The following is a 24,912-nucleotide window of genomic DNA, read 5'->3' as shown; positions in this document are numbered from 1 at the left end:
GATACTAATTGCAATGGAGTGAAACCCTTCAAATATGTTTAAGTTCATGAGTTCAGAATAATATATATATTTAAAATAAAAGACAAACCAGTCACTTCTGGAAGGTGGTAGGGAACTAATTCATTATTCTTAGCATAAAATAAAGAACCACAATTTTGTGTTGCTTTTCTTATATAAATTGTTCCATGAGAGGTAACCAAAGAAGGGATAAGGAAAAGCATCTCCATATAAAAGCATGCCAACTAATCAGTAAAAAGTAATGCTAGTATTAAAACATCAACCATTTTCCAATCCTACTAAGTGAGTAGATCTAGTAGGCATTAAGCATCAAGAGCTATTAACATTACAGAGAAACAACCAGGCATTATGTACCTCTTTGATGAATGAATACAATTCCACCCCCAAACTTTCCAAAGGGATCAAAGCTGAATCCAGCTACCTCAGGCTCCAGCTCTGACTCTAGCTGCCAATGTGCAGGGAATTCCAAGGACAGAGGAACACACTGAACTATACCAGGAATGAGTCTTCAGCAGCATCCACATAGTGGGCAACTTTGCAGGTCAAACAGTCAAGGTTCTCCACCAGGTTCATGTACAGGAAAGTAAGGGAAGGAGGGGAGACAAGTAGATTCAAAGAGACCTATAAGTCTATCCTAATGGCTTTAAAATGTGGATAAGACATTGTTCATATCTAGGAAAGGATATTTGACTGATAAAACCATGAAGAAGTTCTCTGATGTGATCACTATAAAAGTCAGGAGACTTTTGGAGGAAAGTTGGGTTGGGTTGGGATGAAGAACATGGAGGCAAGACTAGGGTAGCAAGATTAAGGTTCTATTTTTTGACCTGGCTGGTGCTTATAGATGATTTACCTTATAACAATGAATAAAGCCATACTTTGCTTGGTTTCTATATTGATTTTTATTTTATAATATAAAGTTTTAAAAATAAAGTGAAATGTCCCCAGACACCCAGAGAGTTTAGAGAGTTTTTCTGGAACCTCATGGTTATTTATAGTAAATATGGAGTACTACTCAACAATAAAATAAAATCCACCACTGATACACAAACTGTCGGATGAACTTAAAAGAAATTATGCTAAGTGAAAAAAAAGCCAATTTGAAAAGGATCCGTATAAGTCAACTATGACGCCAGTATACCAAAATTAAGCAACTGAGAAAATGAATGCCAGAAGGTGAGAACCACTTTTCTCTCTGTTGGAGTGGAAGGTTACTACTGTTCAGAAGAAAGGTAAGTCCTCCCTGTGCCCTTTGTTAAAGATGGCCCAGCAAATGTTTGTTTACCAAACATTTGCTTCTCCATCTCCCTGTGAATTCCCAAATCATTATCTCCCCACCCACCTTGCTCCTTAACTCAAGGTTGCATATAAACTTCAACTGTCTAATTTGTCCTAGGGTCCCATATTCTTATCGAACTCCTGTATGTACGTGTATAATTGAGTTTGGTTATTTTATCCTCTTAACATGCATTAAAAGATTATTTATTTTGAAAAAAAATACACTAGAATGACTCATGTGGTGATGTATTAAAGTTAGATTTATCAAGATATCAGACGCATGTTTAGCTTAATAAAGATTCAGACAGTAACATATCACAATATGTATATACAGTGTACATATAGAGATTGTGATACACTCATATATTTCCTTGCCCAGGCAGCTGATAGGGCCAAGAAGTAATGATGACCTAATAGCAATGAACACACCTAGTGGAGAAACTGTACCAATGCTTCTTCAGCCAGGTGGTCAAGGTTAATAACAGCCGAAAGCAATGTTGATAGTGTGTATACTTTACCTCTGTGATCATCTTCTTAAGAACTTGTGAAAAAAAGATCCAATCCAGTTGAGGGACATTCTACAGAATACCTGGCCAGTCCTCCTCAAAACCATAGGTTATAACAAACAAGGAAAGTCTGAGAAACCGTCCTGCGGAGAGGAGCTTGAGGAGACATGATGACTAAATGTACTCCGCCCACTAAACAGAGGATAATTAGGTTTTAAAATATCAAGCTTAACCAGGAGAGAATGCACATAGTTTTAACTCTTCTCATTTGTTTTTAACATTTCCACTTGTTACCTCCCAAGTGTAGCATATGTGAATACCAATAGCACTTTGGAAAGAAGTTTTCCTTTAATTTTTCTCTGGAAACAAAGGCCCGAGTGACACTTCAGGGAAATTTCTTGCCAAAGTCTTAGAACAATTAAAAACGTGGGTATTGGCATATCCCACAAGAGTGAAAAGCACTACTTAGTCACAAATGACGGAAGTGCACACTGTTCGGCTCCTTCCCAAAACCTTCCACACCCACTCATTATCTCACTTGACCTATAAAGAGGCTTCAGGACCCTGGGCTCATCCTTTAGCTTTTCACATCCCATTGTCCTCACTCCCTATCATGTGTGACAGCTTAAAAATTTTAAGAGGTAACTGATTTCCGATTTGCCCACTCTTCTGTTAATCTCCTCCCCACCATGTAGGCAGCCAGGCTGGTTTGTGCTCATCCCCTCGGGGCATGTTCCTGACAGCACGAAGCACAGGGGAGAAATGAAAAAAAAAAAATTTTTTTTTTCTCTGGCTTTTCAGTTTCAAAAACCTAGAAACTAAGTAAATAGAAAGGACTTCGGCACAGAGAGGCAATTTGGAAGAAAGCTGGAGTAAGGCTGTCTAAATGATCCCTCCTTTCTTCCCCTCCAGGTCAGAAAAAGATTCCCCGGGTCTGTAACTAAGATTCTGCCTTGCTGGTAAAATAGGGTCTTAAAAATGAATAAAAGTGGGCTGCAGAGAAATTGCAAAATAAATATTCCTTCCACCTGTTTATTGGTAGGTTGATTCATGCCAGCCACATGTGCGAGCACATCAGACTTTCCTGAGTATCTTTATCTGCACCTTGCGACTCTCTGGACCGATTTAAACACCCTAAAAGTTGAGCCTCCAATCCATTTTAAGGCAACAGCTTTGTCCCTGGGTGAGAAGCTGGTAGAAAGAGATTAAAGGCGCTCTCTGAAATCATTGCTGACTTCAGAAATACCACTGGTCTAATGAACCCGAGTTAGAAAGAAGATGCTCTAATGCTTTAAATTTGCCTGGTTCAGTGCAATGTAGTAGGCAGAGGAGAGGAAAATCCTACTTTCTAAGAGATTGCTGACTAAAGTCAATCTCAGAAGGCAACCTACAGCACCAGTGCTCTGATCATCCTGAGGTTGCACTCATAATTTACTAATAATCTACTTGAGAAGGCTTCCATGCCTTCCACTAGGCTTCCCTTATTCCACTGTGGGTCTGCAAATACCTAAAGTCCTAATAAATGTGATGGTGAATCAGACTGATGGTTAGGGATGGGAAGCTGCTCAGAACATTTCCTACTTACCTTGCTGGTTTTTGGAAGAGGCACAGAAGTTACAATAAAGGAAATGAAGAATACATAAATGAATGTATGTTTACATTTATATTCTCAAAGTAGAACCTGTGACACTTGAAAAAGGCCTTTGAAATCCACTTATGAATCTACACTAAAACCTAGACCTGTAGAGAATAGTCCAGTCTGGGTGTTGGGCCTTCCTTCTTCTGAGACCCAGCATGCTTACCACATGCCTCATTCTGCTTAGAACTGTTGGTTCATTTTCCACAGGCCTGTCTTGTACGTGCCTGCCTATTCCCTGCATTGCCTTTCGGGGCTTGCCCACACTGGTCCACTATGGAGGGGGCCTCAGGACTTCCTGTGGTTGATTAAATAGCCTTTCCTCTTATTCCAGTCAAATCTGAAGTCCGGCCAGAGATCCATCCTTCAGAAATCTGACATCGTGGGATATTAGTAAAAAGCTTAATCTTCATCCACAATGCTCTTCTAAAAGTTTAGGACAGAATGGGTCTCCAACACCTTACAAATCTCTTTTTAATGCTTTTAGCAGAAGACTCGCTGGTTCTTTGAATCAGCATTGGCTTTATGTCCAGATGTGATAGATTCTGAACAGTAACCCCGCAAATCAGACTCAAATCTTGCCCACAATGGACTTCACAGATTCCTACAAAAAGGCAAAAGTTGGGTTAGACTTTTCTCAATGATTCTATATCCAGTTGGTGTGAGCAAAGACCCTCCAATGCTCTTAAACTGCTTAGTGATGTGAACCAGATGGAAAAGAAAACAAAAGAATTCACAACTCATGTTAGACTGAATTGAATGTCTTTAATTTCACACAATGAATAACATATGAATAGGATTAACTTTTTTTTTTTAATAGTTAAGTGCTCTATACTGTGCTAACCTGATCTGGTAGCAAAAAAGACTGAGCTTTCTTTTAGAAAAAATGTTTAAAACCCAACATCTAAGACCATGGAGGAGCATGACAGTAAAGCATGCCAGATGTATCTACGCCTCAAATAACAGCAAGTCCATGTTCATTTTAAATGTACAAAAATGCTTTATGAATAAAAACTGTTACAAAAAGAACATTTCAAACAATGTACAATTTTTCTTGCCTCTATATTCAATAAAATACAAATACATTTTTTTGTTCTAAAATATGTTTACATACAATCAAAGTAGAACATGCAAATTACACTTTAAAAAAGGCTTTTAAAAACCACTTATGAATACAAACTAAAAATTAGCCAGCACGACTTGTAAGACAATCTTGTGCCCCATTTTTTCTTTTGAAATATATATATACATATTTAACACATCATGTGCATTTATTATTATTTAAGAAATAGATATTTTTTTTTTAAAAAGGAAGAAAAAGAAAGATGCCAACCTAGGTTGGAACTGCCGTTTTGTGTTGACCAGTGGCAGCTTTTTTTCAATCCCTCCCTCCCCCCATTTAGTGTTTATTATACCTGGGCAAGTGGGCGATAGATTTCCAGGAAGTTTCTTCCTTGGTTGATATGTGCTTCTAAGACTGTTCCCCACATGACTGAGCCCAACAAGGAAGGCAGACTCATCCGTGGGGCGAACTCTCCAAGAAACAAGAAGCAGGGGGAGCCTTGCATTGTGAAAAGAAACTTTAAAAAACACCACGAAAATGCTACGCTATATTACAGTTCGAGTTTCTAGGCACTGTGATGACATTATCTGTAAGCTCTGGCATTTGGACCATGGTGATACTACGGGGTAGTGTTGAGAGTAATGTCTATATTTATCTACTTTTACTTAACGAGGACTGAAAATCCTGCAATGTAACACTTAAATGGCTTTTGAGGCATTTCGGCTTCTGCCACCCTCTCTCTCTCCATGCTACAGTTGGCATTTAAAGGCTTTGGAAATATATGTAGACTTTACACAGTTCCCAGGTAAAACTTCCTAATGGTAAGGGAAAATATTCTCCAAAAGCTCCTGATCTGAATATTGTAAGAGTGTCCTAAAACCAAATCCTTTATGATCTGCACGTGTATCATCTTATAATTGTCAGCACTTGCTTACCACATTTATAGACCCAGCAATGTGTAGAATACAAATCCTGATTGCCATCTGCCATCAAAGATGGCCCCTCATTCCAGACAGCATCCAAGTTAACATGGGGACACTCTGTCAGACTTTAGTCACCTACTCTGGCCTGTTAGTGGCTGCTGAGTTCAGGTCCTGCCACGTCATAAGCCAGCCCATGACATCCTCTTCTTTCCTTAGATCTATCTTCTGTGGGTTTTAGCCAGAGGAAGTTAAATTTCTATTCCTTTCATTTGAGATGAGGGCTTGAAAACCAAGTAGCTCCTAGTTGCCCAGAAAGGTGGATCAGAAGCTCATAAATCACCTCTGGGGAGCTTTGCTCACCCCTAACTAGACTCCCTACATTGTAAGTAGGCTTACTCTTCCTGATTGTTGAAGGCAAGTTTTCCAGAAAAGAAAGAACACTAAGTGATTTATTATAAAATACTTTTTGGAGCTGTTTCAGGAGTTTGGGGCATTCCAAAGGACATCATTGCTACATAAAAATGTGGCCACAGAAGGCAGTGTTGGCTGGCTAGACACAGGCTAAAACCAGGTCAGGAGATCTGGTTCCCCAACCAACCAATAAGAGAATAAATCCAGGCTGGGCCAGTGTTGATCCAGGACAGGAATGGGAGGAAAAGGGAAAGGAGGTGGTTAGAACATAAAGAAATGTTGATATAGATATGTTAATGGAAAGCAAAGAAAAAAAAAGTAATGTGTGACACCAAGGGAGAAATTTGTGTGGTGGTCAGCTATGCTATTGACTGGACCTCAAGTAGGTCTTAGTTTGGGTCCTCTGCAGTTTCTCAGTCTATTCTTAGGGCTATAGAAGTAGAGGATTTGCATTTAACTCACATGAAAACTGAAGAATTGAATTTATGTTTACATTGCAACTCTGCTGTATTTCTCCTGGAGTACTTTTCATTGGCTTGTAAAATTTCTCAAAGACTAGAGGTTAATGCCAATTAAGCTTTGGGTCCTTCTTTAAGCAGCTTAGTGTGTGAGCTTATTCTCTTCTGCAGGAAGGTTTAATCTGCTTCTAGACTTGGGGAAAACAGTACAACACCTGAAGAAGGGCAAAAGAAAGAATGAAGGGAATGGTTTTCAAAGTCCAACAGGAGAGAACCCTCTTCGTGGCTTAATTGGAATGAGAATGGTTACTCTTTCCTGGCAATGGTGGGGTGAGTGGGGCTAATTTAAAACTTCCTCTCTGGTGACTTTGGAACCACTCAGACATGGCTTGGGAGTGACAAATTGAAAGTGGCTGGTTTGATTTTGCTGTTCAACTTGTGTGAAATGCCAAAGGTCAAGCAGGGTCACAAACTGAGTCTCTATGATACAAGCTTTAAAGTCCGGGAGAATGCATTCCTTTAAACTTACATATTGCTGGGATTAAATGCGACTGACCTACTGGGCAGCAAATGATGGGAAGCCCATGGCAACAGTGCAGAACAGATGGCTCCCTGGGTAATTTCAACCAACTGTTGGTACTATGACAGAGCAGTGATGCTTGTCAGCATATTAACTTGGAATTTTAAAATTCACTCCCACAGATACCCTCTCTTTTATTCTCTTATGTTTCCAACAAAAATCTATCTCTCTCTAAGGAAATAATGTTGTGTTCTGCAATAATAATACAATTTCCAGCCAGTCCTTCTTCCTGTAAGGAAGCTGAACGTAGAGGAAAATGAGATATTCTAATTCCCATTAGAAAACTTAATTCTGTCTCTCTTTTTATACTCTACCATGCCAGGTGTTCAATGTCTTGGGGAAGGGAAAGGGAGGAGGGAGGAGGAAATTGAAAATACTCATTTGAAATTTCCACATCCGACTTTTAGAAAACATCTATGGCAATGGGATGACTTCATACTCATTCTGAGTCTTCTTAACATGTTTCACTTGGGCTGTGGAAATGGGTAATAAGAGATGAAATGTCTGTCCACGCTAAACCAATGACTAGCGTACAACTTGGATGAGAAATGTACAGTTGAAATTGACCATTTAAAAGACGATTTGTCACACACAGTTTGCATCCATGCAGACTGATAGATTTATAATTACATTATGTACAAAAATGTTTTAGTTTATTAAGGCAACCACAATTTGGATATTTTGTCCAAGGTGGCTCAATACAATTGGAGTGGTGATACCCTTGGAGCTTTTCCTATTTTTAGATAAGAACACTTTACTCCCATTTGCTTTTAAGAAATAATTAAGAGATAATGGACTTCTCCTATTGTCTTTTTGTTTCCTTTTTCCCATGAACTTTTCCCCATCATAGTTATTTGTATGAAAAAAAAAAAATCACATACCAAGGCATTGTTAAATACTTGTCTTTCTGGTGCCTGGGGTTTCAGTTTTTGGTGATTTGTCAGTTATTCCATTTGCTGTGGAGTTTTTAAAACCATCTTATTCTGCCTATTCTCTGATGATATGTTTTAAGTATAAAAATAATCTGGCGGATGCCTGGGTCAACAGATCCTCAGGTGCTCTAAATCACTTATTAAAAAGGCTCTAGCAATACAAGGATTGAGATTCAAAGCCGAGTTCCCTGGGACAGCATGCCAAGGTGAACATACAACACAGCGAAGGTTTACATTATTCAGGTGTGTACCAAAGAAAAGAAGGCAGCAGTAAGTTAATGAAAAGGCATATGGAAGTACCTAACGGGCAAAGGGAAAGGAGGAACAGATGATGCTAAATATCAGCGTATGTGTGATAGAGAGACTCACAGAAGAAGATGAATGCAAGTCTAAGAATCCCACCTTCTGATGACATGAGTCCATCTGAGAAACTGTATCATTAACGGAAAGATTCAGGCCACCTGAAGACCATGTTGGCGCCCAAAGCCTAGCCCAGCTTGAAAAACCCAAAGAAATTAAAAAAACCAATTAAATGGAAGTGGGTTACAACAAAGCCAGTTGAGATATCTGCAGCTTTTCTGCCCTTGGAATGTTCCCTAATCGAGGGTGTTTCCCTTTCCATTTTCCTGGTTAGCATATGCAGTGGCATCAAGGGCACACCTTGGACATGGGAGGTTGGGTGGCCACGGGCACCACCAGCTCTCTCCTCCTCCGTGGGTCTTCTGCTTGCTGGCCTGTCCAGGATCTAGCCACAGCCAAGTGCCGCTGGGGTGGGGACTGCTGTAAAGCACAGACTAGCTTCTTTTGAAGGCGTCCCCCCTGCTTTGCTTTCCCAAGAGCTCCTGATGGCTCAACCCCGTCATCTGGCCCGATTCTGCCCGCCCAGCTTCTGGAGAGAAGAGCAAGGGTGTCCCTGTAGCCGGGGCCTTCCAAGGCGTCCTTTCCCCCAGCCCCAGGTTCAGATGCTCGGCCCCGCCCTAGGGAAGGGCATCACTCTCACTCCCTCGGGACTTCCTCTGCCTTTTGGCCTTGACCTCCTCTTCCTGGGGAAGGGGCTGCTGCGGGGGCGGCTGCGGGGGCTGAGCTGGAGGCTGCGGTTTGTGTTTCCTCTTCCCGCCTCCTCTGGGGGTCTTGGGCAGGGGTGGGGGCGGCGGTGGGGGGGGGGGCGGTGGAGGGAGGGGAGGTGGAGGCGGCGGGGGCAGGGGCGGCGCTTCCCGGGCCATGTGGATGACCGCTTCGATGGTGGCCATGATGGTGTCTTGGCTGGCGGCAGGCTCCAGCACCAGCGGGCTCAGGCTGGGCTTCTGGCCCCTTTTGCTGGGCAGGTCGATGCATTTTTCCAGCACCGGCATCTGGTCTCTGGAGTCCTCATCGAACTGGGTGGGCTGCTTTCGGGGACGCCCCCTCCTCTTCTTGACAAAGTTGTTGCCCGTCTTTGATTGTCTCTGCAGCCGCTTGGCCTTCAGGATCTTGTTCACATGGTCCAGGTTCTTCTTGGTGGACAGGATCTTGGTGTAGCTGCACATCTTCCGCACCTCGCACTGGATGGCCTCGATCTCCCGCCTCTTGAATCGTTTCTTCAGGGAGGAGCTGGCTGCAGGAAGGGAAAGAGAAGAGATTGAGCACGGGATGCCAGCTGCCCTAAGCCTCGCCTTTTCAGTGACCTCTGGCGTCATATTTGCCTGTGGAGATATAGGACCGTTAATGCCATGAACATGACTTAGTACCCAATATTTATTCTCCCCCTTTCCTTATTAAAATGAAAGACAATAAAAATAAACATTGGTTAAATATCTTATGTCTACAAAGCATTTCTATTTCTATGATTTCAATCTTCACAACAATCCATGAAGTAGTCCTGTTCCCATTTTTAAGATTTGGAAACTTAGGCTCATGCCACCAGGGAGATCCACTCAGAAGTCTAATGGTGGAATCACAATATGAATTTTCCTATCACGGCTTTTATTATTTATGACCCTTTGACATTTTATCTGATTCAGTTTAGCATTAGGTTGTGCTTTCTCTTTTTGTAGAAAATGTTGAATGAATAGAATGACAAGCAGCCTTCCCTATCAAGCCATCTTGATAGGTATTGGAATGCAGGGATGATTCACATGTACTGTCAACCTCCAAAAAGAGATGTCTTGACCTGAACTGGAATATTTTACTCCTAACCTTCCTCCACTGTCAGAAGGGAGGGTTACTTTCTGGGACACTCTATTTAGAATAACATCATCTCTCTAATTCTCTTCCCCTAGCCCCTGCCCCAAATTTCTGGACTTGTTAAGTAGCCTGATGATGTCCACTTGACTAGTTCATCCTCTGGGAACGTGAAGGGAAATATCAGCCAGGTGTTTCTGAATCCTTTACACTCCTACTACTAGGCTATTGTCTGCAAAGAGCTATTTTCACGTCCTGTTGGCCAGATGCTCCTTTAGTTTATGAGCCAAACTTCTGGTCTCAGGAAGTCCTGTACTGCCGCCACTAAATAGCCTTCAGAACTGCTTCATTTTGAAGTTCAGACACAATAGAGTGTGAATAGCTTCAAGACGTAGCAGATCTTTCCTCCTTTAGGTTGTTCTTTCTCTTGTGTTGTTCACGAAACACATGTGCACATTCATATACACACACACAGGTACTCACACATACTCTGCTGCCCATCTCCACACTGGCCACTCTCTCTGGCCACTTATAAATTTATGAAATGTGTCTTCAATTAGTTCCTTACCTCTATTATTTACCTACATGCTCAACCCCAAAGAAGCCCAGATGTAGAGTAGAAGATGTTGACCCTACTAAATGTGGCAGGCCTAAAAGAAAATGTTGCATTTTAGCATCACGCTTTGTTGTGTTAGAATAAATATCTTAAGGAAAATGAGGGGGAAAATGCTTAAAAAATGGATACCAATCTTAGTTATTCCTGGGCAGTCCCACTTTGTACTTTCCCCTGCTATATCCCATTCCCCTCTCATGCTGTGCCCAACACAGGTTTCCAGGAGGGGTTTTATTTGAAGTTTTTACAATACTGGCTTTGTGGAGTGGGAAGCTCTGAGTTCCACAGGATAGGTCAAAATGGTACTGCTTTAGGATAAAGGTCATTGCAAGACTTATTGAGCAATGACTAACGACTGAACAATCTTAAATAAAGTAAGTTATAAAGATCAAAATAAAAGCCATAGTGAGCTTCTGACTACAAAAATAACTTTTTTTTTTTTTTTTTTTTTTTTTTTTTTTAATGGGCCAAACACCGGGTGGATGAGATTTCAGTGTCTCTTCCCTCCAAAGCTACCTCATGGGACTTTATTAAGTCTCTACAGTAGTGTCATCCAATAGAATCTTCTACATGGTGGAAATGTTCCATATTTGTGTTGTCCCGTAGGGTAGCCACTAGTCACATGTGGCTACTAAACACCGGAAATGTGGTCAATGTGACAGAGAAACATAATTTTTCATTTAATTTAAATAGCTACCTGTGGCCAGTAACAACCATGTTGGGCAGCTCAGTTCTAGACCTAAGCACTGTGAATCCCAGAGCACACAATGGAATTCATTTAGTAAAACACAGATGGTGGGAATCTCCAGCCCAACAACTTGGTGCCTTCAATAAATAAGATGCAAGGAGACACAGGTAGGGAAGAGGGTGAAGGTGTAAATTAAGAGACTTGAGGTAAAATGATCATATTTTGATGCCAATTTAAACAAACTGTCAAAAGAGATCACATTGCCAATTTAAACAAACTGTCAAAAGAGATCACATTGCATGCATTTGTGGAGATTTGAATACTATATGGACATTGCATAGTATTATAGACTTACTAGAGGCCCGATGCATGAAATTCGTGCAATAGTAGGCCTTTCTTCCCTTGCCTTCTTGTACCGGCTTCCCTCCAGCTGCCAGCAGGCACCTGGGAGGGAGCTTCCCTCACAGCCCTGGCTTCGTCCAGAAGGACGTCAGGTCTACTTAGCTTATTCTATTTTTATTATTACAGACTGTTAATTTTCTTAGGTGTCATAATTGCATTGGGATCATCCTCTTTTAAAGTGCATATCTTTAAGAAATTACTAAAATATTTATAGAGGAAATCATATGATATAATCTGGATTGCCTTCAAAATAATGGGGAAGGGAGAAGGTAAGTAGAAGTATTGATGAAACAAGATTAACCACTGTCCCTGTGTGTGACCAGAAACAGAGTTCAGTGTACCAAGAATGACTTCAGCAAGCTGGACTAGAACAGGCCTCTTAGCCTCCCTGAATTTTTTTTTCTTTATCTACTACATTGGATCGTTAGACTACATACTCTCAAGGTTCTCCTCTAGATGTAAAGACTGCTATAATTCTTTCCTATATTCATTATTAATGCCTTGAGAAATGTGAGGTGGCTTTTTATAACATTTATTTCACCTAATAACTTTGAAATCCTAGTTGGGGGAAGGACTTTGGACTTGGCATGGTTTGATATTCACAAATCTTTCTCCTTATTGCTTATTATTGCACTGTCTCTCTAAATGTTTTCAGATTTTTCTCTCTTCAAATTGTTTCATTATTAGACAGTAATTTCTGGGCTTTTGCAGCAAGATTGATTCCATATTTGCCCTCCATCTTCTAATTGCCTTATATCTTGCCTGTTCTTTGTCAGTTCTAAAACACAATTACAAGTGGCCACGGCAAGATGCAAATCCATTTCTTAACTCCTCAATGCAAATCATTCTGGACCTTTCTCTGTATTTGAAATTGCCATGCAAATAAGTGGTTGAGGTGGTTTGGGTCTAGACCTAGGTTTTCCTTCTCTTCGTTCCCATTATCAGAGGATCAGCTCATCAGACTTCATTTATTTTGCCATATCTTTTATGATAATCAAAGACAACCGAGCACTGTGTGTTGTGCACGGACTACAACAGATGTAGCACAGGCTCTGGAAACAAGATGAGGGCTCACAAGGCTTAGTTTTATAGACGGTTCCTAAGAAATAGGGGCTAATAAGACTGTACCTTTCCCATGTGGAACTTACATCCTAGTTTTATAAGAACTTTATGGGTGGGTGGGAGAGGGAGACACATTTATCTCTAGATTCATTAGAATTTTTCTTACTGCTTCAATATCCCTAAAGGCAGGTGGGGTCTTAATGGGGATTGTTGAACTGTCTGGAGTTGAGCTGCCTTCCAGGATGACCAGGGCTGGAACACCATCTGCCTCAATCAAGGCCAAGAGGTGCGGTATGAATTGAATTATATGCTGATCCAGGTTAGAAGGTTCTTGGATAGAAAAGGCCTTTCGTCTTTTCTTTCCAGCAAAGTTCATTCACAAAGCCTTGCTTGACCTGGTGTGTAGAACATAGTCAGCAAATACAAACTTGAGGGGATTCAACTGTTCAATATTCTCCCATGCACGTTGTGCATTTTTTTTTGTACTTTGTAATTATATTTAAATCAGTAGTGATCCCGTGTTTTCCTTGCTGCTTTTAATTTTTTAATAGGCTGTATGAAGCAACTTGCCTTGGCATGTAAACCTTCTCCCTTCTTCCCTAGAATTTAAATTAACCTTCTAACATTTCTGGTCTTAAAAGCACTTCTGAAAGAAATGGCAAGCTGCCGCTGCTGGTGAGGTCTCTGCAAGGCAGGGCTGGTTGTCAGCCGAGTACTACAGATCTGCTTTCCAGTTCGGAAGCCATCGTTCAGAATTAGGGTTTGCAGGTATAGGGCATTTGTCACAATATAAAGGTGCTTCCATTCTGTTCTTAAGGTTATCTTACTACAGGTTGGGGTTTCTCTGAACATGTGACTAGCTTGTTTGAACCACAGTAACTGCTTGACTGAAATGACAGATTCCTCTTAGGTTTATTGATGAAGAGCATCTCTTCTCTGATGCAATAGCTTGTAAGACCCTGGTCTTTGTTTTGCTCCCATCTCCCTTTCTTCCTGGGACAAGCAAAGCTAGAAAGTGAGGTGGGCAGCCTGGCTGATGGAAAGGTGAGGCAGTGAGGTGTGCTGGGGCATGTGTAGGTGTGCAAATGCTGACATGCACAGGCCACCAACAGTAAGCGCCTCAGAGTATCTGTTTCCCCCAGATCTTCTGGGATAGGGGTTCAGTAACTTGCCCTGCACTCTCCTGATGCTGCGATCTTATCCACATTGCCCACCTCTTCTCTGCCTCTCCAATCTGGTCTAGTTTTTGTCAGCAGCCTCCCATATGGGGTACACATACCCCAAGAAAAACATATTAAAGTTTTTTTTATTTTATTCTTTGTATTTTATAAAAATATATATATATATATATATATATATATATATATAATAAGGAAGGTAAATATTCTAATGCTTAATATATAGAGCAGCTGTGAGACCCTTATTTGGGCTGCATATCAGATGGTGTCACCTTTCAATGATGGGCAAGATATTCTGGGAAAAGAAGAGGCATGTGACTGGAGGGACTGGCAGGCAATCCATTGGATTGTTACTTTCATGGTGTTGTCATGTCTTACATTCTAAATGCTACAGCAGGTCAGCCTCCATGGCTCATTTTAGAAAATTAAGATCTTTAAGCAGAAAAAAAATTCAAAATATTTTATAATAGGATGAGGGATATCCATGAAATATGTTATATACCACACAGAGTTTTATTGGTTATCTCAGCAAACTGCACAAGAGTTGTCATTTTCAAAGATGAATTTGGCAATTTTCTTGTACAAAAAGACAGGGTTCTAAAAGTTCTCACCTTTTCTGTGCTGTCAAGGGGCTATCAGTAATGTTACCTAGCAGCTGTTAAAAAACAAACAGAAGCTTAATGTCCTTTTGGGGTAAAATGGGCAAGAAAGTAATTGCTTTTAGAAAGAAACACACAAGGGAGGTAGCAGTTCTGAAATGGATTGAAAACGTTTTCATTGTTTGTCAATTTTGCTGCCAAAAATGATATATTATAACCTGTAAAATCCTTTAAATCTGCAAATTAAAAAAATCTTGTAAACAGAGTTAACTTCAAAATGATGCGTTTCAGAGATTTGCACTTACTAAAAAATATAATGCCTTTTGATATGCAAGAGCATTTGTTTCTTGATAAGGAAGTTAGCCAAATTTCATCAAAAGCCTTTGCTTAATTGAAGGGCAGTATTAAAAATATAGTATGAAGCAAAATGATGCACTTTCTCCTTTTGTATCTATCTATAACTAAAATGTCCTTTTAACCTACAATGTCTGTATTGAAATAAACTACATTCAGAATCAGACCTTCAAACTGCTTTATCATGTGCTAAAGAAACAAATTTTATAAAAGAAGTATTCAAATTAAATCACTTGGCCCTCCCTAAAACATTATTAAAATTAGTATAACATGCTGAAACCAGTTTGGCTCAGTGGTAGAGTGTCCGTCTGCGGACTGAAGGGTCCCAGGTTTGATTCCGGTCAAGGGCATGTATGTTGGTTGCGGGCACATCCCCGATAGGGGGTGTGCAAGAGGCAGCTGGTTGATGTTTCTCTCTCATCGACGTTTCTAGCTCTCTATCTCTCTCTTCCTTCCTCTCTGTAAAAAACCAATAAAATATATATTTTTTAAATTAGCATAACATGTGGATGATAGTAAAAATACTTTTTGTTTCATTAATAATAAGTTCCATAAAATTGAAAATTATTTAAAAATATGATTTATTTCAGATTTATCTCAACCTTTTAAAGTTCATATCTTAAAAAAATGAGTGCATATATTCTGAATATGTATTTACATGGGGTAAAGCTTCAAAATTATGTTACTGATTATCACCACATGATCAAAATTTTTGATGACTTTAAAGTTTTCCTTTCTTTTTCTAACATCCTGGAGAGTTTATTCACTCAGTATTTATCGTTAGATCTTCTTGAAGAGACTGTAGTGCTCCTCTCCATTCCCCTATAACAGAGAACACAGCTCCTTTCTCATAGTAGATGCTGAATTAATATTCCCTGCTTGCACTGCTTCAGGTTGTAAGCTCCTAAAGACCAAAGCCTGCATATCATTAATCTGTATCTTCCCCAGAGCATCTTTAATTGAACTGCATGCAACTCCAAGGCAGTCAAAGGAGTGTCCTATCCACCCAGAGCTTCTGAAGTGGGATTTGATGCTGACTTCCGCTATTTGGTTAGGCTGCCCTGAGGACCTGGTCCTTAGGTTTTTAGAATCCCTGACTTCTCTGAGTTATTTCATGAGCTGGGTTTTGTGCAAACCACTGGTGGCTTTGGACAGAGTAAGGCAGTGGTAACGTGTCTCCAGAGAGAACCTGAGCTGAGTAGGGACACTGTTAGTCTGCTCGAGGAACCCCTAAGAAAGGTAACCTGGACTTTGGCATGCTTGAAAAAGCTGGGTGAAGGGAGCGCTCAGAGATCTGGGAACTAGCAACAGAGGTGATTACAGATGCCTACAAGGCATACTGCACACCTTCTTTAATAGGAATTGTGCAGGTGTGTCCTCAGAAGAGTCTTTTAAGTCTGTGAGTTTTCCAGGGGGTGGAGGAATAGGTGGGCGGTATTTATTAGGATCACAGTGTTGTTTTCCTAGGCTTTGGGCGAGGAATGAATCCTGAGTGGCAGCACTCATAAACGGAGGAATATTAGGGCCATTTAGCTCTAGTCTGTTTCAGGCAACTTTGACTTCTGTAAGTTGCACGTGGCTCAAGCTCTGCAGACTGACTAGACAATGTGAAAGGCTGGATAGAAATGTAGTTGATGCCAAAAAGTTGAAAGCTCCGTCTGCTGAGTCTCACAGCATGCCAGGTGGTCACATGGCGGGAAGGGGGAGGGTCACACCCTGTCAATGGGCTCTTTGTATTTTTCTCTCTTAAATACGACATAGCTGTATCCTTAACCATAAAATCATCCCCTATATAATACTCCAAATATTATAGATGCATATTCCTCCTTGATTGTGAGAGTATTTTTATCCTCTTTTTTTTCTTACAAATTTTGAAAACAAATAAACACCCCACCCCCCAGAAAAACGGAATAACAAAGAATAATGTAGCAAACAGGATCTTAAAAATTTTTTTCACAATTTAAATATTTAGGCTCAGAAGAAACAAATACTTGTTAACCATCCTAGAACTTCAAGAATTATATCAAATGGTAGCTATCCATGTTTTGTTTTCTTCTTAGTCTTAATAATTGCACTTGTTTACTTAAAAACTTACTCTAGCCAGGACTGTTTTGGCTCAGTGGGTAGAGCATCAGCCTGCGGACTGAAAGGTTCTGGGTTCGATTCTGGTCAAGTGCATGTACCTTGGTTGCGGGCACATCCCCAGTGGAGGGTATGCAAGTGGCAGCTGGTCGATGTATCTCTCTCATCGATGTTTCTAACTCTCTATCCCTCTCAATTCCTCTCTGAGTAAAATCAATAAAATATATTTTAAAAAAACTTTAAAAAAAACCCCACAACTTAGTCTAGTTGTGTATGATCTGATAGAAAACATATCCACCAAGACATTAGAACAATGTTGTCTTGACTTTTCATTCTTTAGTTCTGTGGCTCCAAACAAATCTCTGAATTTCTTGACAGGGAAATTACCTCTAGATAAATATAATCCTATAAAAATAGTCATACACCTTCAAGTCTCTGTTCTAGGTAAGACTTCCTTTATTCCTTCATCTGTATTTTATGAGATTAATTCTAGAGTATATTCCATTTTGGTCACCTTCTCAAGAGAGTGTTTATATGCCAAATCTCTTCTTAACTTTGGTGCCCAGAATTGAATTGATTTCCCAAGTATGAAGTGATTAGTGCAGAAAAATTGGGTTGATTAATTTGTATGATCAGGAACTATGCATCTATCAATAAGGGCTATATTAAAAAACAAAACAAAACTAAACTCAGGGTTTTTTTTGTAGCACCAACACACTGCTGGCTTGTATTAAATGGAAGCTCAATTAACCCCCTTAAATGTTTTCATATAAACTGACACCAATCTAGACATTGCTATGTGAAATTGGTTTTTTAGTTTAACTACAAACCTTTTTAAATCAGCAAAGTTTAATTTTACTGCTTTCAGTCCAGTGTTGTAGTCTGTTGTGAAAAATTGGAGTCTTAATCTTGCTTTGTCAAAGGGTGCCCAGATTTGTAGGGATTTCTATGGGGTTTAATACCCTCCAAATTAATGATTGTCTCTAACACCTGGGTATGATTTAAGTGTCTCAAATGAATGCCATTGTTTCCCTCTTTTATTAAACTTACTAGAGGCACAGTGTATGAAATTCATGCAACTCAGGCAGGAGGGTGGGGGGCGGTGTCCCTCAGCCCAGCCTGCAGTGCGGGACCCGTTGAGGGGGATGTCCGACTGTCAACTGGGCTCAGGGACAGTCCAAGGAGTGGACCTAAGCGGTCAGTTGGACATCATTAGCATTGCTGTGGAGGCAGGAGAGGCTCCTGTCACTGCCACTGCACTTGTCAGCCATAAGCCTGGCTCAGGGCTTCTGGCTGAGTAGTGCTCCCACTGTGGGAGTGCAATGACCACCAGTGGGCAGCTCCTGAATTAAGCATCTTCCCCTAGTGGTCAGTGTGCATCATAGCAATTGGTCATTTCTCCGTTCGGCCAATTTGCATGCTAGCCTTTTATTATATGGGACTAAAGAAAATATTTTAATCTATACCACAAAGTATTCCTGCATTCTTTATAAAAACAATAAGCAATTTATACCCATTGCTTTAGACATTAACATATTTTTGTGTCTATCTAGTTAATAGATGATGGATGTACCATAGAAACAATAACTTTGCATAGCCTACAGGTGTGTGCCCAACTCTATTATTTCTGTCAAAGAGGATATTGCATCTGATGTTGAACTGGGGAAAATATCTTACATTTATCTTTCATCCAGAGGCAATTCTCCTGCTTTAGTGATAAAGGACGAGACAAAACAAAACAAAACAAAACTAGGTGTGGTTTCAGTGCCTTTCAATTCCCACTGGAATTTAGTTTATGATTCAGATTTAAAGGTTCTCATTGATATTTTCATCTTGATACATTTACCCATTCTTTAAAACTCCAATTAAGTCATCGTCCTAAAAGCCACCTGAGGACTCTCATTTCAACATTAATCTTTCTGGTCCCTTCTATCTTGCTTGCATCACTCTGACATCATTTGACAGTCTGTCCTCTATTAAGGAGATGGGATTAACCTACCTTTATCTCTCCACTTAAATTGTGTTTTCTTAAGGGACAAGTACGATGTCTTAACCGTTCTTACGCATTCTTGGAATAAATACTGCTTGAGCTCCACTTTGTACCAGGCACTGTGCTGGGCACAACTCACTTACTTGAAATCAATCTACGTGATGTGCTCTAAACTTAGGCTTACCATCTACTTTTGTAAGGTCTGTGTATAAAATATGAAAGGATTCACTGAAGGGAATCCAAGCCACTGTAAATTAAACCAGATCCTCACCTATTTCAGTAGTTCCCTACTTTCCTTGGGGCCCTATTAATTATTTGGAGTATCTAAGCTAGGACCAAAAACATGGAAGTACTGAGAAATAGATTGTGATATCCAAACCACTCTATAGGAGAAGTGGCCTTTCAAGAAGTTTGGAGCTTATTGAGCTCCATTAAGCAAACAGGCTTGTGAATTTTAGACCACAGATTGATTAACCCATGGCTTCCTTGGAAAACGGAGATAAGTATCTATCTATATCTTACCTAATAATAGACAAACATGTAAATTGATGGTTCCTCTGCTACGACCACAGCCAATCAGGAGCGAGTATCAAAATTAACCCAACAAATATGGTGGGTTGACTTGCCTATGCAGGCATGGAGTAGCCGGGAGGAGCAGGATGCCTGCTATGAAGGGGAAGGGAGGCAGTGGAGAGAGCTACAGGAGCGGTGCTCAGGCAAGGAGCTAGAACTTGCAAGGAGCGAAGCCAGGGGAAGGAAGGCCTATTCTTGCATGAATATCGTTAGAAGCTCCAGTATATATATAGAAAAGCCTAAGGTTCTCTCTGGAGACATGTTACCACTGCCTACATCTGTCCAAAGCCACATGGCTGGCACACTGAGGAACGGCTTTGAGTCCTGGAGTGTTGCCCTGATGCCCTGCCTCTGGCCCTGCCACTGCAGCATGCATGCGGGACTGCAGAAACCCTGGCAGAATTCACACAAAGTGGATGCCAGGACCCCTGCGCCCCCGACAGGCTGCAGGAACCCCAGGGAAAGCTGAGAGGAGTAGCCTCCAGCCCTACCCCCATTGTGTGCGCCACCATCTTGTGACGGCATTATTGCATGAGGGTAAATTCGCATATTACCTCTTTATTATTTAGGATTATCTAACATCAAAATGAGAGAGAGAGAGTGAGTGAGAGAGAGGAACAGGATAGAAAAATATGAGTGGTTTTTTCATTGCTGAACATTTGGATCAGAATTATAATGATTTATTGTGGGGGAGTGTCCACATGCTCTCTTGGCAAATAACTATACATTCAAGTTCTGAGCAATATACCAGTACTTTTTTTTTTTTTTAAAGTTACTGAGTTACTGCTTTTCTTTCCTTTTTTTTTTCCTTCCTAATATAAGCTTGGACAGACTCAAGGCAGCAAATACTCCTTCCTCAATTTAAGTTTTGACAATTTAAGAGGAAAAAGCTCATTCATCATATTTCCCTTTTAGAGACCATAAATTATTGGCTCATATACCATGTGGCTTGGATTCTAGGAAAAGTTAGCATAAACAAACCCAAGTTACAATTCGTGGAGTAAGAGAGTGAGTCATAAACAAAACACAGACATATGCTCTCATATAAATAAGGGCCTGGATCATCAGCTTCCCAAAGTCTGCTTCCCATTAATTACACAACAGAATGAACTTTCCATATGTAAGCCCAAATCACTTAACTCTGGCAACTTGTGGGAGACAAAGACCAGGATTGTGGCTTTCATTTAGGCACCAACTAAACTGGGTTGCAAAATAAGAAAAATCCTCTCAAAATACCTTCAGCTTTTGGAGGGCATGAAAGTCCCTTGGAGGAGAGTTTTTGAGCGTTGAAACTCCAGCAACCCAGGGATACTGCTCGAGGCTGCTCTAGATCCCCTGCTGAATTTAAAGCTAATATCGGGCTTACTCTTTTTTGTTCTGAGCCCTGTCATCTTTATGGGCCAGCCCTGGGTCCAGGCCACACAGGGTGTTCAGACATTGCTGGGATCATGGTGCAGCTACAAATCCCTCTGTTAGGAGGTTTGTGCTGTCTTTTGAACCTATCTATTGATAGCACAAACTCAAGTTTCTTCATGTTGCATGAAAACTCTCTGGTCTTTCTTAAAGAGGAATCAAGGGAACATATAAGGACTCCTGGGGAAGAGGATTCCTCGGTCGGTGAGACACTCTGAGAGTAGTGGGAGCAGTGGGGCTCTCTTCTTGTGTCCCTTTCAAAAGCGACCTCATAAAACAAACCAGCAGAGTTAGTCGCAAACAACTGAAATAACAGATGTCACAGTTTAGGAGTCCTGGGTACAGGAGAAGGGAGAAAAAGGAAATTTATTCTCTGCTAAGGGAGGCGCACATGGGTTTCCACCATTCATTTACTCCATGATTATATTTGTGACATCCACTTTCTGTATCATACTATGGACCATACAAGGTAAGTGCAATACATTGTTCCTACTTTCATATGAAATTAAGGGGAAGAAGACATGAACATTTTTGGATAATCTACAGTGCAGTCTGCAGTATTTCACATATTTCCTCATTTAATTAGTAACTACATGAGGATACTATTAGTGCCATAGGACAGATATGAAAACTGAGACCTCAGAAAATAAATAATTTTTCCAAGGGCACATATTTTATTTATCTTTATTTATACCTACCTATTCAAGGCTATTTTTTCCATTGCTTTTTGAGAGAGTGGGAGGGAAGGAGAGGGGGAGAGAGAGAGAGAGAGAGAGAGAGAGAGAGAGAGAGAGAGAGAGAGAGAGAGAAACATCCATGTGAGAGAGATAGAGGCAATCAATTGTTGCCTCCTGCATGTGTCCCGGATTGGGAATTGAGCCTGCAACCTAGGTTCATGCCCTTGACTAGAATAAAACCCAGGATTCTTTAGTCCATTGGCCAACACTCTATCCACTGAGCAAAACTGGCTAAGGCAAGGGCACACATTTTAGAGGTTTTGGACTCAAGAATTCAAGCAAGGGCTGCCCTATTTCAAAGCCAGTTTCATACAATAGATATACCATTACGGAAACAAAAATAAGACAGTTAAATAAGAATGAGGCTGGGGTTTCCCTGTCAATTTCCCACTGTTGACTGCACTGGAGTGCCAAATTACTCTCAATTTCACAATCACAAAGAACTCTTCCAATCCCCAAATTCCATAATTTAATAATAACAAGAGATTACTACAGATTACCATTGTTGCTTCTGCTAAATTATGTGTTCCTGCACAGTGCTTGGATTTTGTTACTCCCTTTGGTTCAAATTCCTTTAATTGTTTCCTGCAGGGAGCCAGACAGCCAATATAATGAGTGAAGTTGGGCTGTATTATAAAGTAAGGTAGGGGGGCTAGAGGGAGGACCTGGGAAACTAAAGAGAATATGGCCCGTCTGATGCCCAAATGTTATTCTGTGTCAATCAATTGCTGAAAGGTAGAAATCTGAACCCAAAGTTTTCAGATAGTCCGAGTTGCAAAAAGTCAGAAATCTTAGTTATTATGTAAATCTTCTAACATTTCCCAGCTGCTAATTAATTTTTAAAGAAAGGTATAACCCTCTGGAGGCCAGTCATAATACACCTGCAGGAGCCTTCTGGCCCATAGCTGCCATTTGGCTAATGCTGCCCTTCAGAGTGGTCACTAGGCTTCATTTGAGAATTTCAGGAACTCCATGTTCTGAACCCAAACCTCTTTTCCAGCTTCCTCTGTTGTTTCCACATATACTCCTACCTCAAAGACGTAAAAGTCTCTCTCCCATTCTTTCTGTATATGAATTCCATTCATCTTTAGAAGGCCACCTCAACTCTTCTCTTACCAGATCATCTCACTATCTTCTGAACTCCCTTAGTACCACTCAGTTGGAAATCAATGATTTGTCGGTTGCTAAATGATAGCTCCATTAGTACTTGAGGTTATTCAGTCTATTCATTTTAAAAATGTTATTTGGTCATCTCATGTTTTGGAGTCAGGACTTCTGAAACAGTGTGAAAGTTCCCCTAAAGCAGGACTAATTTTATATTACATGTATCAAAGTGACCGGTGCTTAAAAACTCTTGACGATTCATATAAAAGACTTATAGAAGTTTTCAGTAAGATGAGCTCCATATGGCAGTTTATACCCTCACTGGTGGTGGTGGTGGTGGTGGTGGTGATGTGTGTGTGGGAGAGCAGGGAGAGGGCCTGTGCCCTAAGATAAGGGTATTTGGAGGGTGGAGTGAGGATAAAACTTCTAATGATAATTAATGGATGTTATGCTCTGAGTCATAAAATGACTAAATTATGACTTAACATGATTAAATCATAATATGACATGAGTTCATTTCTGACATGAGAAGGGTCATAAAAGTGATATATGGTTTTGACTATGTGATTAGTGTTTTGATCTGCCATTTCATTTCTTCCTCACCACTCCCAAAAGGCATTGTTTTTCCCATTTCAATGATGAGGAAACGGAGGCTCAGAAGTCTCAATTAGACTCAGCGTCTTACCTAAAGGATTTAGTTAATCATTACTGCAGGCCACAAAAACCCTGCTCCTTGAATTCCAAATCCACCTTCCACTATGCATTTGTGTGGTAGCCAGAAGGATTCCAGGTTTCCTAATTCCTACTCAGGTAATATTTTGTAATTCATTTCTCCTTTCTGGGCTCGATTTTCTCATTTGCAACATGAGGGGTTGGCAGAGGTGCCTTCTAGTCTATTCTAATGAGGTCTAGTCAATTCCAGTTTGAGTAGCAGGACACCCAGCCCTCCTTGGAGAATACCCTAGTATTCCTCCAGTGGGTCTCAGGGGTAGAATGGAGAGGGCTTATGGGTGGGTGCTATGTCTGTCTGTCTCTTTACCACATCTGACTACAATCCTTAACTTCTCACTGCCCCCTTTCTCCATGCCTCTCTTTCTGTCTTTCCTTTCTCTGAGACTGACTCCTGCCTGCCCACACCACTCAGGATCATTCTTAATGACAGTCATTACACAGTTCTTCCACATCGCCTGAGGCCATTTCCGCAGCAATGAGCAGGAAAGACCTTGCCCCCCTTCCCAACAGCTGGGCTCAGTATGCCAACTTCACTGGAACCAAGTTTTTCAAAAACTCTCCGTTAATTACAGGAAACGCACAGCACTGTCCCCACCCCCTCTCATTAACACAGTTGCTTTCAGTCGCCACTAAATTATCTCACCGCCATTAAAACAACAATCTAATTAGACTTGTGGAAATGGAAAGTGCCAGCGAACAAGACAGGCGCAGCACTATCTCAAAACGGATCGTAAAATATGCCTGCCCTTTCCTTCTTGGCTGCATAAAATCCACCCCTGGACGAGCCTCCTTTCATTCTTTTCCATTTATAAAGAATATTTGATATAAAATGAGTATCTTAATAGAAATCGCTTCACGTATGGAAGGGTTTCTTTCTTGCATTTCTCTGAGAGCATGGAGTCCTCATTACAATAATCGCACCTGTCTCCCCCTGAGCTGGGGCCTCACAGCCAAACCTCCCACTGGGCTTCAATGGAGGTGTGAATGATACTATCACTGCAAAGAAGATAAAATGTATTATTATCATTACTTTATTTTTAACAGGGTCTGACTGTGGCAAGAGGAGGCTGGGAGTGGAATCTGTAGAAAGCATTTCAAGAAGATAAATTGAGTTAAATTTCTCAGACACAGACTCTCAAACCTGTCATTAAGCCTTTTGTCTTCTCTAAAATCTCAGCTCTGGAGAGGGAAAAAAAAATAGTTCAATCAAGACCAGACCTGTTTACTGAGCATCTACTATGCACCTGACGCTGTGCCAGGGTCTTCACACCCAAATATGATTATGTTGTTTAAAAGGAATGTTCCCAGCTTTCGCTTCTCTTATTTCATCCATATAAATCAAGGGATTTATGGGATATTCAGTCCTTATTGAATGAGACAAAAACCTAAATAGGAAATGGTTGCTCCCCCTGGGAAACCA

General features: G+C 40.7%; 1 protein-coding gene across 5 annotated transcripts in view; it reads right to left on the bottom strand.

Annotated features, from left to right (window-relative positions):
* Positions 1-4,183: 4,183 nt before the first annotated feature.
* The window catches only part of SETBP1 (SET binding protein 1), a 322,623-nt gene continuing 301,894 nt past the window's right edge, over positions 4,184-24,912 (bottom strand). For all 5 annotated transcript variants that reach the window (XM_045574534.1, XM_045574531.1, XM_036417510.2 and 2 more), the window contains one exon: positions 4,184-9,399. In XM_045574534.1, the coding sequence (XP_045430490.1) occupies positions 8,783-9,399 (617 nt within the window). In that variant the 3' untranslated portion in view covers positions 4,184-8,782. The remainder of the gene's footprint in view (positions 9,400-24,912) is intronic.

This window comes from Pipistrellus kuhlii, unplaced genomic scaffold (genome assembly GCF_014108245.1).
Source record: "Pipistrellus kuhlii isolate mPipKuh1 unplaced genomic scaffold, mPipKuh1.p scaffold_m20_p_6, whole genome shotgun sequence".
Classification (NCBI taxonomy): Eukaryota; Metazoa; Chordata; class Mammalia; order Chiroptera; family Vespertilionidae; genus Pipistrellus; species Pipistrellus kuhlii.
The sequence above is the reverse complement of the archived record's forward strand: the minus strand, read 5'-3'. Positions and strand labels throughout refer to the sequence as shown.